Below are 17,746 nucleotides of genomic sequence, written 5' to 3'. Positions count from 1 at the left end.
AAATAGCAAGACCCTGCCGCATAGGCTTACAATCTAATAAGTTGTAGTAAACAAAAGAGGGAAGGAGAATGCAAGCAGGCACAGGGAAGTGTAAACAGGCACCGGGTAGGGTGAAGCTAACAGTATAGAGTCAGAACAAACTCAATATTTGAAGGCTATAGGGAAAAGAAAAGTTTTTAGCTGAGTTTTAAAAGCAGTGATTGGTTCTCAGGTGTTCTGGAAGAGCGTTCCAGGCATAAGGGGCAGCAGAAGAAAAAGGACGAAGCCGAGTAAGGGAAGTGGAGGTCCTTGGGCAGGCGAGAAGCATGGCATCAGAGGAGTGGAGAGCCCGAGCGGGGCGATTGAGCAGGGGTGTTGGACTTGATGGCCTTGTAGGCCCCTTCCAACTCTACTATTCTATGATTCGATGACATTTCATTTTGTGTTTTTCCAAAGAGTTTTTTCAATTTTAAGTTTGCCGAATCATTTTTGAAACGGAATAAAACTCCCCTTTCAAAATGTAATGAAATTCAATAAACAAACAAATTCAGTTTGATTCCTTGTGTTAAGAGTTCTCAATGTTCACACAAGCTTCAAAGTGTGGGGAAATGACAGCGGTCATTTAGGCAATATGCATATTGTGAGAACATTAGAAGGAACTGCTTTACACAAGCAGAACCACAATCCTGGGCAGGACAGTGGGGAGGTGGTGGTCTCTATACCTGGGTTGACATCACAATAATGGTGAAGCTAAGATCAGCCTCTTTTGGAGGAATCAGGATGAAATGTTAAGAACATCAGAAGTGCCCCAATGCTGGATCAGACCAAGGCTCCATCTAGTCCAGCACTCTGTGCACACAGAGGCCAACCAGCCGTCGGCCAGGGACCAACAAGCAGGACATGGTGCAACAGCACCCTCCCACCCATGTTCCCCAGCAAGTGGTTCAAACAGGCTTACTGCTTCAGAAATAATAACTATTATTTCTTACCTGCCTCTCCATTTTGATCGAGGCAGGGAACAACAGTAAATATAAAATACATAAAACTGAAGTAAGAACGCAATATACTTTGTTAAAACATCCTAAAAACATTCTAAAATTCCCCTGCATAGGCCTGCCGGAAGAGATCAGTCTTGATAGCTTTATTAAATGCTAAAAAACTGTTAAGTTGATGAATCTCCTCCGGCAGGCCGTTCCACAGTCTGGGAGCAGCAGAAGAGAAGGTCCTCTGAGTAATACCCATCAGCCTAACCAACGCTTTATACTTTGCCAGGAAACTGACAGCTAGTGAAATAATTTTAAAACTGTAATGTGGTCACCCCTAGGTGTACCAGTGACCAGCTTGGCTGCCATTTTTTGAACTAGAAGTTTCCGGATTAGGCACAAGGGTATTGGACTCGATGGACTTGTAGCCCCCTTCCAACTCTGCTATTCTATGATTCTATTTATATAGCACCATCAGTGTACATGGTGCTGTACAGAGTAAAACAATAAAATAGTAAAACCCTGCTGCATAGGCTTACATTCTAATAAAATCATAATAAAACAATAAGAAGGGGAATTATGATTTTATTAGAATGTAAGCCTATGCGGCAGGGTCTTGCTATTTACTGTTTTACTCTGTACAGCACCATGTACATTGATGGTGCTATATATATAAATAAATAAATAAATAAATAAATAATAGAATATTATAGAAGAAGAAGAAGAAGAATCTATTAATGCAGCCCAAAATGATGGCTTTGTGCTACCTCCAGTATTCCAGGCGGTGAGCTTGTGTGCAGTGGTTGCTGGGGAACATGGGTTAGGGGGCACCATGTCCTGCCTTGTGGGTCCCTGGCTGGACTAGATGGACCCTTGGTCTGATCCAGCAGGGCACTTCTGATGTTCTTATGCGGGGGGGGGGGGGATCGGTATGCAAAGCTCTGAGCAATGCCCCCCCCCCAAAATCTCTCTCTCTCTCTCTCTCTCTCTCTCTCTCTCTCTCTCTCTCTCTCTCTCTGCCTGCCACCCTCCTTTCCCTCCCCCTTTGCAATCAACCAGACCCTTCCCAGCTTCCCCCAGGAATGAAATGCAAAGTGGGGCGGGGGGGGGGGGGGTGCAGGAGAGGAAGTCCCTCCCCTCTAGTTCACATCCCTTTGTATCCCTAGGAAGGAAGGCGGAGGTCTCTTTCTCCTCCTCCGCCCGCCCCCCCTCCTCAGCTTGGATAGATCCCTGCAAGAGAAAGAGGAGAGAGAGGGGGGGATCGCGGCGCACGAGCCCCCTCGGCCCGGGGAGGGGGGGGGGGAGGCAGGAGCAAGCCGCGCTGGTGCAAGAGGCCCTGGGAGGACCGGGCATTTGCACCTTCCGGGAAGAGCTCTTCCACGGCTGCAAGGCGACTGGGTGCCGCTTCCTAAACAGCTTTAGGGAGGGAGACCGCCGCAGCTTGGTTCCTGCCCCATCTCTCTTTTTTGGGGGGGGTGGGGAGGCCTCGATCCGCGGCCCCTCCTCGCCTGCAAGGCGGCGGGTAAGTGGCCGGAGTGGGGCGGCTCGGGCTGGACCTGCAGGTTGGAGTCCAGGGACCCACAGCACCGGGGGTGGGGGGGGAGTGGGGAGTGCACTAGGGGGGGTCCCCAAAGGATGCAGGGGAAATGCCCCCTTGGGTTGGAGGGGGGAAAGAGAGGCAGAGGGCAGGATTTGGGAGGGGAGGGAGAGCCTCCCCCCAGGTGACTGCCCCATTTTTTGGGGGTGGGGGAGTTGGCTCATTTGGGGTCCCCCACCCCAAGGAGATCCGCTTCTCCTAGCTTCCTCCCCCTCCCCTCTCTGAAGCCAGGAAGTCCCTACAGCCTCTTCCTGGGTGAGAAGAAAAGGCTTGCAACACCCAGGCGCTCTGGAAGCGGAGTCGTTTAAACCGGTGTCAAAAAGCTGCTTTTGTAGGACTGAAAAAGTGGAAGGGATTCTGTGCGAGTGGGCTTTTGGGCCATGTCAGAAGCAGAGCAAGGGTGGTGGTGGAGGGCTGGGGTTGGTCCAGTTGTGGAAGGGATCTGAAGGGCTTTTTTGGCAGAGGGGGGAGGGAGGATGGATTAGACATAGTTGTTGGGGGCAGGGGAGGGGTTCAAAGGTGGGGAGGGGAGGCGGGAGTTGAGGGGGTGGGCCCCCAATGACCTGGGAACCAGGTGAAAGTTTTGGTCCAAGCATCTTAGACTAGGGTGACCCTATGAAAAGGAGGACAGGGCTCCTGTATCTTTAACAGTTGCATAGTAAAGGGAATTTCAGCAGGTGTCATTTGTATATATGGGGAACCTGGTGAAATTCCCTCTTCATCACAACAGTTAAAGCTGCAGGAGCTACACTAGAGTGACCAGATTTAAAAGAGGACAGGGCACATGCAGCTTTAACTGTTGTGATGAAGAGGGGATTTCACCAGGTTCCCTATATATACAAATGACACCTGCTGAAATTCCCTTTTCAGTACAACTGTTAAAGATACAGGAGCCCTGACCTCCTTTTCATATGGTCACCCTATCTTAGACTTCCACCCCTTATCACGAGTGGTGGTGTTCACCTGCCTTTCTTAGCCGGAATGGTCTTTTAGTTAATGAGCGTAATATATATACACCGTATTTCTTCGATTCCAAGACACACTTCCCCCCCAGATAAACATCTCTAAAAATGGGGTGCCTCTTAGAATCGCGGGCACGTTGATTGTTTCTTAGAATCAAAGCTTTTTTTTCTGTTGGTGGTACTGAAATGAGTGTGCGTCTTACAATCGATGGCACACACACCCCTTTAGGGTGACCATATGAAAAGGAGGACAGGGCTCCTGTATCTTTAACAGTTGCATAGTAAAGGGAATTTCAGCAGGTGTCACTTGTATATATGGAGAACCTTGGTGAAATTTCCTCTTCGTCACAGCAGTTAAAGCTGCAGGAGCCCTGCCCTCTTTTAAATCTGATTACTCTAGTACAGCTTCTGCAGCTTTGTTGTGATGAAGAGGGAATTTCACCAAAGTTCTCCATATATACAAATGACACCTGCTGAAATTCCCTTTTGTGAACCGCTCAGATAATTTTTGTGAACCGCCCAGAGAGCTCCGGCTATTGGGCGATATAGGAATGTAATAAATAAATAAATAAATAAATAAGAACTTCTATGCAACTGTTAAAGATACAGGAGCCCTGCTCTCTTCGTATGGTCACCCTATGTTCTACATCCATCAAACGCAGGCGTTCCTTCCCTTAAGAAAGAAATTGGCATCAAAGCCAGGAGAACCTTTGAGTCCTGTTGGCAGCAGAGATGGAGAAGAGAGTGAAGACGGAAGAGGAGGACTTTGCTGCCCCTGAGGCAGGAAAAGGGCCCCGTATCATCCAGGAAGGGAGCAGTGCAGAGCCCTGGGAAAGGACAGTGCAGGAGAACCAGCCTGGGAGCAACCCCAGCTCAGACGCAGAACGCCAGCACTTCAGGGGGTTCTGCTACAAGGAAGGTGAGGGACCCCGAGAGGTTTGCAGCCGACTCCACCACCTTTGCTGTCAGTGGCTGAAGCCGGAAAGGAACACAAAAGCTCAGATGCTGGACCTGGTGGTCCTGGAGCAGTTCTTGACTGTCCTACCCCCGGAGATGGAGAGCTGGGTCAGAGAATGTGGAGCGGAGACCAGTTCCCAGGCGGTGGCCCTGGCAGAAGGCTTCCTCCTGAGCCAGGCAGAGGACAAAGAACAGGTGAGAACATTTCATCATCATGACACCAAGGGTTTGAGTTCTTAAAAAAAACCCACCAGTGGTCTAAATTTTCTCCAAGGAAGGGAGGTTCTAGTTTCCCTCTGGACCCTCACCCCAGGATAGTTCTTAATGTGTAGCCTGTAAGCTACCGAGCCATATACAAGGTCATGCTATTATCTTACAAAGCCCTAAACAACTTGGGACCAGGATACCTAGCAGACCGCCTTCCTTTATATTTTATTTATTTATTTATTTATTACATTTTTATACCGCCCAATAGCCGAAGCTCTCTGGGCGGTTCACAAAAATTAAAACCACAATAAAACAACCAACAGGTTAAAAGCACAAATACAAAATACAGTATAAAAAGCACAACCAGGATAAAACCACGCAGCAAAATTGATATGAGATTAAAATACAGAGTTAGAACAGTAAGGTTTAAATTTAAGTTAAAATTAAGTGTTAAAATATTGAGAGAATAAAAAGGTCTTCAGCTGGCGACGAAAGCAGTACAGTGTAGGCGCCAGGCGAACCTCTCTGGGGAGCTCATTCCACAACCGGGGTGCCACAGCGGAGAAAGCCCTCCTCCTAGTAGCCACCTGCCTCACTTCCTTTGGCAGGGGCTCACAGAGAAGGGCCCCTGTAGATGATCTTAAGGTCCAGGCAGGTACATATGGGAGGAGGCATTCCTTCAAATAACCTGGCCCCAAACCGTTTAGGGCTTTAATGTCAATACCAGCACTTTGAATCGGGCCCGGACCTGGACTGGCAGCCAATGAAGCTGGAAAGGACTGGCGTAATGTGATCTCGCCAGCCAGTCCCTGTTAGTAAACGGGCTGCCCTGTTTTGTACCAGCTGAAGTTTCCAGACCGTTTTCAAAGGCAGCCCCACGTATAATGCATTGCAGTAATCCAAAGGAGTGGTTATCAGAGCATGGATAACTGTAGCTAGGCTATCTCTGTCCAGATAAGGGCGTAGTTGGTATATCAACCTAACCTGATAAAAGGTTGATCCACTCAGGTGACATTTCCGATCTTCAGTGGAGGCCCTGCGCGTCATCCCAACGCACAGGGAATGTCCCAATGAAGAAACTCGACGGCAGGGCCTTCTTTGTAGCGGCCCCCACCCTCTGGAAAACCCTTGTGCGGTTCAGGAGGCGGAAAATGTAGTATCTTCTAAATGCCTCCTAAAAACATAACTTTTTAGACAAGCCTTTCCTGGACTCTAACTGATCCTGGTTTTATGTGATTTTTAAAGTTTTAAATTGGATTGTTATATCATGGTTTTAGTTGTAAACTGCAAAGAGACCCTAGGCTGTTGGGCTGTATAAATATATAATGTAAAATAATAATAATAATAATAATAATAATAATAATAATAATAATAATAATAGGTATTTCTGCAATTCCAGGGAAGGAGGACTCTTTTTCCACTGGTAACACAGTCATTCCAGCAGAACAGAATTAGTCACTATAGCCACTAAACGTCTGTGCTTGCAGTGAAAGCGGCTGAGTGACAGGGAATTCCTGGGAGCTTCTTTCGTTTCTCAGTTGGTTTCAGGAGGGAGTTTCAGAGCCACATTCCCCCCAACATGCTAGGGTTAAATGCTCACCTACCAATTCTGGCCCGCCTGCATTGGCTGCCTATACGTTTCTGAGCCCAATTCAAGGTGCTGGTTTTGACTCATAAAGCCTTATACAGCTTGGGACCACAATACCTGATGGAACGCCTCTCCCGACATGAACCTACCCGTACTCCGTGCTCAACATCTAAGGCCCTCCTCTGAATGTCTACTCCGAGGGAAGCTCGGAGGATGGCAACAAGGGAGAGGGCCTTTTCGGTGGTGGCCCCCCAATTATGGAGTGATCTCCCCAACAAGGCTCACCTGGCGCCAACATTGTTATCTTTTCGGCTCCAGGTTAAGACCTTTCTCTTCTCCCAGGCAGTTAACAACACGTACAGAGTTTGTTTCTAACTGACCCTGGAATAGCTGTTTTTATAAGGATATTGTTGTTTTTAAACTTTGTATATTTGTTTTTAATGTTTACTGTTTTTAACTTTTGTAAACTGCCCAGAGAGCTTTGGCTATGGGGCGGTATATAAATGCAATAAATAAATAAATACCAAAGGCCCAGCTGCAGGACTTAGGAAGTAGAACAACTTTAGAAGGAGACCTGAGTACAAATAGATCGGCAAATTCTGCTCTTGGCCTTTGCCTGTCCCACTTCTTTCCTTTCCGAATTTCTTCTCCTCGTTCACTGCCTGGGCTCCTCTTTCCTTTTCCAGGTTCAGGGAATGTTAGCCAAAGCAGCCACGGATTTCCCTGAGGCAGAGAAGGCTCCGTCGGACACGACACAGGCACCATTGTTCAGGTGGACCTTCCAGGAGGGTGATGGAGGTCCCAGCTTCCTGGGTAAGGATTAGCAGAGCATATTCCAACATGGGGAGGGGACGCGTTTCTCTAATATATTCCAAAAAAAGGAGTTGTGTTTCGTTAGATTCAGACTTCATGAAAATAAAAAAAACCCAGCACTTTGAATTATGCCCAAACGGGATGTGAAAAAGGATTGAATCCACTCAAGGAACTAAAATGCAGAGGCCACCAGTGAGGGAGGAAGCAGCAGCCAGGCACCTCTCCACCGTGCCTGGGTCCAGCTCCAGCTGAGAGCCCCCTCCCTCCTGCTACCAACTGTCACTGCAGAGGCCACCAGTGAGGGAGGAAGCAGCAGCCAGGCACCTCTCCATCATGCCTGGGTCCAGCTCCAGCTGAGAGCCCCCTCCCTCCTGCTACCAACTGTCACTGCAGAGGCCACCAGTGAGGGAGGAAGCAGCAGCCAGGCACCTCTCCATCATGCCTGGGTCCAGCTCCAGCTGAGAGCCCCCTCCCTCCTGCTACCAACTGTCTCTGCAGAGGCCACCAGTGAGGGAGGAAGCAGCAGCCAGGCACCTCTCCACCGTGCCTGGGTCCAGCTCCAGCTGAGAGCCCCCTCCCTCCTGCTGTCAACTGTAACTTCTGAACTTTCCAACTAAGATTGTTGTGCCTGAGTTTGCTTTCCTTTTCCCCCTCCTCCTCCTCCCTCCCAATCCCCTTTCCTTTTGTGTCATGTCTTTTAGATTGTAAGCCTGTGGGCAGGGACTGTCAAGAAATACTTTTGTAAGCCGCCGTGAGAGCTTTTTTTGGCTGAATGGCGGCATAAAAATCCTTAAATAAAAAATAAAATAAATAAATAAAATCATAGAATCATAGAATAGTAGAGTTGGAAGGGGCCTACAAGGCCATCGAGTCCAACCCCCTGCTCATTGCAGGAATCCACCTTAAAGCATCCCTGACAGATGGTTCTCCAGCTGCCTCTTGAAGGCCTCTAGTGTGGGAGAGCCCACCACCTCCCTAGGTAACTGATTCCATTGTCGTACTGCTCTAACAGTCAGGAAGTTTTTCCTGATGTCCAGCCGGAATCTGGCTTCCTTTAACTTGAGCCTGTTATCCTGTGTCCTGCACTCTGGGAGGATCGAGAAGAGATCCTGGCCCTCCTCTGTGTGACAACCTTTGAAGTATTTGAAGAGTGCTACCATGTCTCCCCTCAATGCTTATGCAGTATAAAATATAAGAACCTAGGAAGTGCTCTGATGCTGGATCAGACCAAGGGTCCATCTAGTCCAGCGCTCTGTTCACACAGGCCAACCAGCCATTGGCCAGGGATGAACAAGCAGGAAATGGTGCAACAGCATCCTCCCGCCCATGTTCCCCAGCAACTGGTGCACACAGTTTTACTGCCTCGAATACTGGAGATAGCACACAACCATCAGGGCTAGTAGCCATTGATAGCCTTTGCCTCCAGGAATTTAGCCAACCCCCCAACCCCCTTTTAAAGCCATCTAAATTGGTGGCCATCACTACATCTTGTGGCGGTGAGTTCCATAATTTAACTCTGCGTTGGGTGAAGTCCTTCCTTTTATTTGTCCTGGATCTCCCACCACTCAGCTTCATGGGATGACCCCACTGGATTCTAGTATTTTGGGAGAAAAATGTCTCCCTGTCCACATTCTCCACACCATGCATCATTTTGTAGACCTCTATCATGTCTCCCCTCAGCCTCCTCTTCTCCAAGCTAAACAAACCTTCCCTCATAGGGGAGATGCTTCAGCCCCTTAATCATTTTAGTTGCCCTTTTCTGAACCTTTTCCCACCAATATCTTCCCACCATCTTTGCCTTCCTCACAGGAAATGGAATGACCTGCAGAGAGAGTGAACTGACACTGGAGGTTCCTTCTAGGCCTCCTCCGCCTCTTCTCTATGGTGGAATAGACACAGCTTCTATGCAGCCGCAACAGGTAGGAGAGACCTGGCCCTGGACAAATCTCCTCCTTTCCCTTTGGTTCTCTCCAAGATGGCTGCTTGGAAGGCTTTGAAAATCACTCTAGAGGCTGTGGATCCTGCAAATGAACCTCCAACCACCTCACCTTTATTGTCTTCCTGGATTCATGGAATCCTAGAATAGTAGAGTTGGAAGGGGCCATAACACCATCGAGTCCAGGAATCAGTGCAGGAATCCACCTTAAAGCATCCCTGACAGGTGGTTGTCCAGCTGCCTCTTGAAGACCTCTAGTGTGGGAGAGCCCACAACCTCCCTAGGTCATTGGTTCCATAGTCTTGTCCCCAATGTTATTTAACATCTATATGAAGCCGCTGGGAGCGGTCATTAGAGGATTTGGAACTAAACGCCATCAATACGCTGATGAAACACAGCTCTATCTCCCTGTGACAACTGAATCAGGTGAGGCAGTGCAGGTCATGGACCAGTGCCTAGACTCAGTAATGGGCTGGATGAGGGCCAATAAACTGAGACTGAATCTTGGCAAGACGGAAGCCCTGTGGGTGAGTGGTTCCCAAGTCCGGGAGACAGGCTCATGGCCTGTTCTCGATGGCACTGCCTCTGAAAGAACAGGTTCATAGTTTGGGGGTACTCTTAGACCCATTTCTGTCGTTGGAGGCTCAAGTAGCCGCCACGGCTCGGAGTGCCTTTTACCATCTTCGGTTGGTTCGCCAACTATGGCCTCTCCTGGACAGGGATATCTTGGCCACGGTGGTACAGGCATTGGTAACCTCAAGATTGGATTACTGCAATACGCTCTACGTGGGGCTGCCCTTGAAGCTGCTCCGGAAGCTCTGAAATTTTTCAATGGGGAGCGGTATATAAATATTCTAAATAAATAAATAAATAAATAAATAGTCATACTGCTCTAACAGTCAGGAAGTTTTTCCTGATGTCCAGCTGGAATCTGGCTTCCTGTAACTTGAGCCCGTTATTCCGTGTCCTGCACTCTGGGATGATTGAGAAGAGATCCTGGCCCTCCTCTGTGTGACAACCTTTCAAGGACTTGAAGAGTGCTATCATGTCTCCCCTTGTTCCGTGCAAGGAGAAAATATTTTTTTCTTCTTCTTTTAGGGTCCGGTGACCTTTGAGGAGGTGGCTGTGCATTTCACACCAGGGGAGGAGTGGGCTCCGCTGGATCCAGGCCAGAGGGCTTTGCACAGGGATGTCATGGAGGAGAATCATGGGAACCTGGTCCCTCTGGGTAAGGCCTTCTCGTTGCCTTGTTGACAAACCTCGGAAGCTGGAATTGCAGCTCTTCTTTGTTTATATAAGTGTATTGTTGAGGACAACAATGGCTGAGCTGTAACCCAGGTGCAGCACGGCAGGTGATTTAAATAAAGCCTTTAAATATAGGTATAACACTCACACCCTCCTCTGAGCTGGCAGGAACTCTTCAACCCTTATCTGTTGGCCTTTTTATCGGCGGTATGGGACTTGGATGTTGGTTTGACTCCAAAGAGTGTAGGGGTGTCCCTCCAGGCTGGGACTTACCATCCCCATGAAGTACTCAGGGGCCCCATTCAGAAGAAATCTTAAACCATGGCTTTAACCATGGTGGTTAAGCCAGAAAGCCAGGCTGTGTTCAGAAGACACCTTAAACCACAGCTTTAACCACAGTGAATAAAGCAAAAAGCCTTATTAACCCTGGTTAAAGCCATAGTTTATGGTGTCTTCTGAACACGGCCTAGCTTTCTGGCTTAACCACCATGGTTAAAGCCATGGTTTAAGGTGTCGTCTGAACACAGCCTAGCTTTCTGGCTTAACCACCATGGTTAAAGCCATGGTTTAAGGTGTCTTCTGAGCAGGCCTCAAACTGGCGTCTTATCTGTGACTGCCTTTGGTCTATGAATTCAAATCAAGGTTTAAAAGCAGGAAATAAGTTCTAGTAGGAGACTGGTCCTTCTTATTCCAAATTCATCTTCTGCCTTCTGTTCACTTGCTGCTGCATTCCTCTGCACAGGAGTTAAAAGATCAGGTCTTCCTAGGCTCTATTCTCCTGGCAGATGGGTCTGCTGGCTAAATGTCACCTCCTTGACACTTGAGACGTCACTCAGAGAAACCGTTGAGGGAGTAGGTGGAGGGACCTGTCATGCAGAACAGGTCATTTTTACCTTACATATTTAGGTTGTGGGGATGTCTTCAAGACGACCCTGGCAGATTCCCCAATATTATCTACTGGGACTGGGAGTGACCATCTTAGGTAAAGGTCTTCCCAGCTCTGGTCTTTCAATGCCTTGACGTGGAGATTGAACCGACGAATTTAGGCATGCGACGCATTGCAATTCTCATTGCAGTTCAACCCCAAGTTGCAATTAGAATTTTATCATCTTTTTCTACTTGCCAAGATTTCTGGATTTTGTCACATGTCCGCCATAGATGATAAAAAAGATCCAACATCTGTCCATTTAAAATTGCTATAAACTGCCACAGAGACTCAGAATACTGAGCGAAATGAGAGCTTTAGTAAGAGTAAATTGAAGGTTGTCTGTATGGTTCTCTTGGTTATTTGAAATTATTGTGTACTTTTATAGTTGTATGCTTTTCTATGGATGTATTTGTCATGGCCTTCGGCTAGCACAATAAATTTATGATGATGATGATGTACATGTAGGCCAACAATTTGGGCTTACAGTGGTATAAATATTACTCAATAATAAAGTTGTTAGATTCCATCTGAAGATTACTATCAAGAATTTTCTTGGATTCTAACTGAGGTTGATCTTAAAAGTTTTGGGGGCGTTATATAGAGATGCGATGTCCCTATACCACCATTTTGGAGTACCTGTACCAGCTGTTGGGAACTCAAGGCAGCCTAGGGTTTCTGTTGGTGTAGTGGCTAAGGTGTTGGACTGGGGGTCAGGAGATCCAAGTTCTAGTCCCCACTCGGCCATGGAAACCTACTGGGTGACTTTGGGCCAGTCACAGACTCTCAACCCAACCTACCTCACAGGGTTGTTATTGTGAGGATAAAATGAAGAGGAGGAAGATTATGTATGTCGCCTTGGGTTCCTTGCAGGAAAAAAGGGTGGGATATAAATGAAATGAATAAATAATAAATACTATTCACCTTGGCCAAACTGTCCAAAGTAGTCTTTTTCATTACATTATTAATTTGTAAGCATAATGCATACACAAATAAACAATTTATTTTATTTATTTATTAATTACATTTCTATACTGCCCAATAGCCGGAGCTCTCTGGGTGGTTCACAAAAATTAAAAACATTCAAAGTATAAAACAACAGTATAAAACCATACTATAAAATACAATATAAAAGCTCAACCAGATAAAAACAGCAGCAATGCAAAATTACAAATTTAAAACACCAAGTTAAAATTTATTTATAGGCTGTTAAAATGCTGGGAGAATAAAAAGGTCATCACCTGGCGTCTAAAGGAATATAATGTAGGTGCCAAGCGAACCTCCTTAGAGAGCTCATTCCACAGCCGGGGTGCCACAGCAGAGAAGGCCCTCCTCCTGGTAGCCTCACTTCCTTTGGCAGGGGCTCGCGGAGAAGGACCCCTGAGGATGACCTTAGGGTCTGGGCAGGTACATACGGGAGGAGGCGTTCCTTCAGATAGCCTGGCCCCAAACCGTTTAGGGCTTTAAATGTTAATACCAGCACTTTGAGTTGGACCCGGACCTGGACTGGCAGCCAATGAAGCTGGAAAAGGACTGACGTGATGAGGTCTCGTCAACTGACCAACATCAGGGTCAATTTACAACAAATCAGGGAGAATATACGTTTCATCCATGATTGGAAGTAGATTAAGTTTATTCATCTAAAAGACTATTTCCAGAGAGTAACATGCATATTTGATGGACATGGTTGTTTAGCTTCATTTTTTACACATATAGTCTAGGAATCAGAATCAAGAATTGGCAAATTCTCTGTGTCCTGTTGTCCTCGAAGTACTTTAGTTTGGCTAGAGAGTCTTTCAGCTGAGATGACTGTCCTGGGCAGCCATACCAAAGATCTTAGGTGGTCATTCTTCTAACTTGTCAGGCATCGTCCATCACGAAAAGTACTGCTACTTTATGTGGGGTATCTTTGTTTTCCCCCATAAATGGGGAAAGCCGGCCCAGTTCAGGGGTCAAACTGCAATTAGAATTTTATAATCTTTTTATACTTGTCGAAATGTTTGGATTATGTCACATTGTCACCACAGATGATAAAAAGATCCAACATCTGTACAACAATTTGGGCTTACAGTGGTATGAATGTCAGGGCTGGTGCTACCATAGAGGCCACTAAGGCAGCCGCCTAGAGCGCCAAGCTAAGAGGGGCGCCAGGCACAGCACAGCACTCACGCGTGTTGGCTGTGAGCCGGCCTGGCCCAAGGATTCAGCTGGGCCTGGGCGGGCAAGATGGCACCCCGCGCCCACCCAGTTGAAGTGAAGCCAGGGATGCTGGGGTGGGGCGGTTCCACATTCGGACTTCTGGAACATGCCCGGAAGAGAGAGAGAGAGAGAATGCATGGGTGAATGGGGTGCATGGGGTCTTTGAGTGAATGCATGTGTTCATGCGTGTGTTTGTTTGGAGTGAGTGATGCTGAGTGTGTGTGCGAGCGCGTGTGTGAGTTGGGGGGGGATGATTTGGAGGTGATATTCCTATTAAATAATGCATTTTAGACCCATAGACGTTCCTTTCCAATTTGTTTGCTATAATTGGCATGACATATTTCTTGCACTTTAAAATAAATTTAGCAGTTTCAAGTTTTGTGCTTCTTATTTTTTCCAGGAAACATATGTTCTTAAAAATCAAAGTTGGCATTTTTGTGTGTGTGGGGTGTGTGTGTGTGTGAAAGTAGCTCACCTTGCCTAGGGCGCAAAATAGTCTGGCACCGGACCTGATGAATGTTATTATTTATTATTATTTATTTATTCATTGCATTTTTATACCACCCGATAGCTGAAGCTCCTTGGGCGGGTCACAAAAATTAAAACCATTCAAAGTATAAAACATGAAATAAAATACAATATAAAAGCACAACCAGGATAAAATCAGCAGCGGTGCAGAAATGCAAATTTAAAATACACATTTAAAACAGCAAAGTTAAAATTGAATTTATAGACTGTTAAAATGTGAAGAGAATAAAAAGGTCTTCTCACCTGGCGTCTGAAAGAATATAGCATAGGTGCCGGGTGAATTTCACCAGGTTCTCCGTATATACAAATGACACCTGCGGAAATTTCCTTTCCAATACAACTGTTAAAGATATAGGAGCCCTGTCCTCCTTTTCATAGGGTCACCCTAGTTAACCATTTTGTGGTTAAGCAGCATGGTTTAGCGTGTTGTCTGAACAGGGCCAGACTCAAGTGGGAGCAATCAAACTACTTGCACTACCACACCAGCTTGTTTGCGGTGGTCAAGATCTTAACAAAGAATAACGCTGTGCGATATGTAAACCATGCCTAAAAAGCTGCCTTTGAATATTGTAATCAGTAAAATCAAAGCTCTGTGTTCCACTCGGGTTTTCAGTTCCATCGATCATTAATATATTTGGAAGGATACGTCTTCCCCACTAAATCAAAACAGCAATTCATTCGATTTGTTCTCTTTTTCTTCTTGCAGCTGACGGGAGGGACAGCAATAAAAATGATGTCCACCAGAGAATGAAAACTGAAGACGATGAGAAGTGGGGGAACACGTCCAGTTCTTTCGTAGGGCCTGATTTCCCCATACCAGAAGAACCTTTTCAAGCCAACGAAAGCAATATTCATAATGGGGAGAAACTCTGGAAATTCTCTGAGTGTAGAAAAGGTTTCCCTGAAGAAAGAAACTTTACTGACTGTCAAAGAATTCACACAGAAGGGAACACATTTCAATCCTTGGAATGCGAAAATCAGTTCAGTTCCAGCTCAGATCTTAACGTCCGCCGAAGAATCCACACAGTGGAGGAGCCCTATAAATGCTTTGAGTCTGGAAAGACCTTACATAACAGCAGAAATCTTAAGGTACATGAAAGGATTCACAGAGGGGAGAAGCCCTATGAATGCTTAGAGTGTGGGAAGAGATACCGTTGCTCTATCAGCCTTAAATCGCATCAGAGAGTCCACACAGGGGAGGAACCATATAAATGTTCTGTGTGTGGAAAGTCTTTAGTCAACAGCAAAACCCTTCAGATGCATGAACGGCTTCACACCGGAGAGAAGCTCTATAAATGTTTGGAGTGTGGGAAGCGTTTCAATTGGAGTGGAAATCTTAAATCTCATCAAAGAATCCACACCGGGGAGACGCCCTATCAGTGTGTTGAGTGCGGGATGAGCTTCCGAGAAAGCAGAGCCCTTAAAATCCATGAACGGATTCACACGGAGGAGGAGCCTTATAAGTGCGCTGAGTGCGGAAAGACTTTACGTAACAGCAGGAATCTGAAGCTGCATGAAAGGATCCACACGGGCGAGAAGCCCTACAAATGCTTGGAGTGCGGGAAGAGTTTCCATTGGAGCTCACACCTTAAAGCCCATCAAATAGCCCACACAGGGGAGAAGCCCTATAAATGCTTAGAGTGCGGAAAGAGCTTCGCCATCAGCACGCACCTTAAAACACACGAAAGAACTCACACAGGCGAGAAGCCATATCAGTGCTTAGAGTGTGGGAAGCGTTTCAGTCGGAACTCGGACCTTAAAGCTCATCAAAGAATCCACACCGGGGAGAACTTGGCAAGAGCTCCATGGAATTGTTCCTCCTCTTCGCCATTGCAACCAGGTTCTTCTCCTCCCTTTCATTCTGCCCGTGACAATGGAAATGGTCTGAAGCTGGAGAAATAGGTGCCACTGTCTTTTTGCTAACTGGCTTTCTGCTTGCCAAGTACACAAGTAGTAATTATGATGAGAAAATGGATGGGGGCATTGTCAGCTGGTGAGAAGGTAGAACTACTGAAGGAGGGGAATCCTTGAGGCTGGTACATCGCATTGTCATTAAATTTTTGCGAGTATTCTAATAAAATTTCTACACAATTAAACATGTCCTGCTTGTTCATCCCTGGCCGATGGCTGGTTGGCCACTGTGTGAACAGAGTGCTGGACTAGATGGACCCTTGGTCTGATCCAGCATCAGGGCTCTTCTCATGTCCTTATTTCGATCGAATTAAGTGCAGTTTGATACCCCCCATTTTTAATTGTATTTAATTGTATTTAATTGTTAATTGGTAATATTGACTGTAATAAACTTAACTGAACTAAGCTGATTTCCCCCCTATCATATTGTTGAGGTCAAATACTTGTGACATGTTTGGAGCAAAAATTAACTTGGCGTAATTTTTTCTTCTTTTCTTTTTTAGTTTACCAAATATGAGTAAAATAAACCCACTAAATTCCATCAGTCTAGGGCAGCCTTCACCAGCCTAGTGTAGGATGTGTCAACTCCCATCAGTCAGGAATGCTGGGAGTTGTGATCCAAAAATATCTGGAGGGCACCAGGTTGGGGAAAGCATTATTATTATTATTATTATTATTATTATTATTATTATTTTATATTTGTATCTCGTCTTTGGCCAAGTGCTGAGCCTCAAGGCGGCGTTACAAAATTAAAACATACTCAGTTAAAACCTATAAATAGAAATATACAAAAGATTCAACTATATTAAATACGTTCCAATAGTAAAATGTTAAAACATTTAAAATACGTGACAATTTTACTAGGGCTTCACAAAATTTTCCAGTGCAAATGAAAAAAAAAAAAATCCTGTACGGATGTACGTGAACCGCCCAGAGAGCTTCGGCTATTGGGCGGTATAGAAATGAAATGAAATAAATAAATAAATAAATAACTTAAAACTAATTTGCATAGGAACATGTTCTGGAAAATTTCAGACTTTACCCATGCCAATATCATTACTTGGCATATGAATGAAGGTCACCCTAGGTCTGTGCACCTCTGGATTATTTCTTTTTAAAAAACATATCGATTTTATTTGATTCATTATATTTGACCTTAAATATTTCCCTGATTTTGAAGTCCGAAGGAATCATTTTTAGTCATTAGTCATTTGCACCATTGACAGCTATAAATTCATTGATTGAACACACCAGGCTGCCATGGCTTCTTTGGACACTCAAAACACCTTTCACCAAATTCACTGGAGATTTATCTTCACCACATCGAGTAATTTTGGCTTTCCTGCAGAATTTCTGAATGGATCAGAATTTTATATTCAAGCCTAAGAACTTAGTTTTATGACTAATGTTCTCTTTTTGGCTTTTCATTTTGGAGTGGTTCCAGACAGGGATCATAGAATCATAGAATAGCAGAGTTGGAAGGGACCTACAAGGCCATCGAGTCCAACCCCCTGCTCAATGCAGGAATCCACCCTAAAGCATCCCTGACAGATGCTTGTCCAGCTACCTCTTGAAGGCCTCTAGTGTGGGAGAGCCCACAACCTCCCTAGGTAATTGATTCCATTGTCATACTGCTCTTAACAGTCAGGAGGTTTTTCTTGATGTCCAGCTGGAATCTGGCTTCCTTTAACTTGAGCCTGTTATTCCGTGTCCTGCAATTTGGGAGGATCGAGAAGAGATCCTGGCCCTCCTCTGTGTGACAACCTTTTAAGTATTTGAAGAGTGCTATCATGTCTCCCCTCAATCTTCTCTTCTCCAGGCTAAACATGCCCAGTTCTTTCAGTGTCTCTTCATAGGGCTTTGTTTCCAGACCCCTGATCATCCTGGTTGCCCTCCTCTGAACACGCTCCGGCTTG

General features: G+C 45.9%; 5 protein-coding genes across 4 annotated transcripts in view; 2 read left to right on the top strand and 3 right to left on the bottom strand.

The window, feature by feature from the left end:
* LOC134396354 (zinc finger protein 883-like) overlaps nt 1-17,746 on the top strand; it is a 234,424-nt gene that overhangs the window by 78,474 nt on the left and 138,204 nt on the right. The gene's annotated exons all lie outside the window — the stretch shown is intronic.
* LOC134396268 (uncharacterized) overlaps nt 1-17,746 on the bottom strand; it is an 853,762-nt gene that overhangs the window by 749,791 nt on the left and 86,225 nt on the right. The gene's annotated exons all lie outside the window — the stretch shown is intronic.
* LOC134396322 (zinc finger protein 420-like) overlaps nt 1-17,746 on the bottom strand; it is a 412,724-nt gene that overhangs the window by 332,787 nt on the left and 62,191 nt on the right.
* LOC134396318 (zinc finger protein 345-like) overlaps nt 1-17,746 on the bottom strand; it is a 334,491-nt gene that overhangs the window by 298,978 nt on the left and 17,767 nt on the right. The gene's annotated exons all lie outside the window — the stretch shown is intronic.
* Nucleotides 2,431-15,922, top strand: LOC134396356 (zinc finger protein 253-like). The gene is made up of 6 exons (XM_063122827.1): nt 2,431-2,484; nt 4,184-4,673; nt 6,960-7,086; nt 8,896-9,005; nt 10,121-10,250; nt 14,626-15,922. The coding sequence occupies exons 2-6, from the start codon at nt 4,254-4,256 to the stop codon at nt 15,819-15,821; spliced, it is 1,983 nt and encodes a 660-aa protein (XP_062978897.1). The 5' UTR covers nt 2,431-2,484; nt 4,184-4,253; the 3' UTR covers nt 15,822-15,922.

The sequence above is a fragment of the Elgaria multicarinata genome, chromosome 3 (assembly GCF_023053635.1).
Source record: "Elgaria multicarinata webbii isolate HBS135686 ecotype San Diego chromosome 3, rElgMul1.1.pri, whole genome shotgun sequence".
Lineage (NCBI taxonomy): Eukaryota > Metazoa > Chordata > Lepidosauria > Squamata > Anguidae > Elgaria > Elgaria multicarinata.
This window is presented reverse-complemented; position numbering and strand designations above follow the sequence as displayed.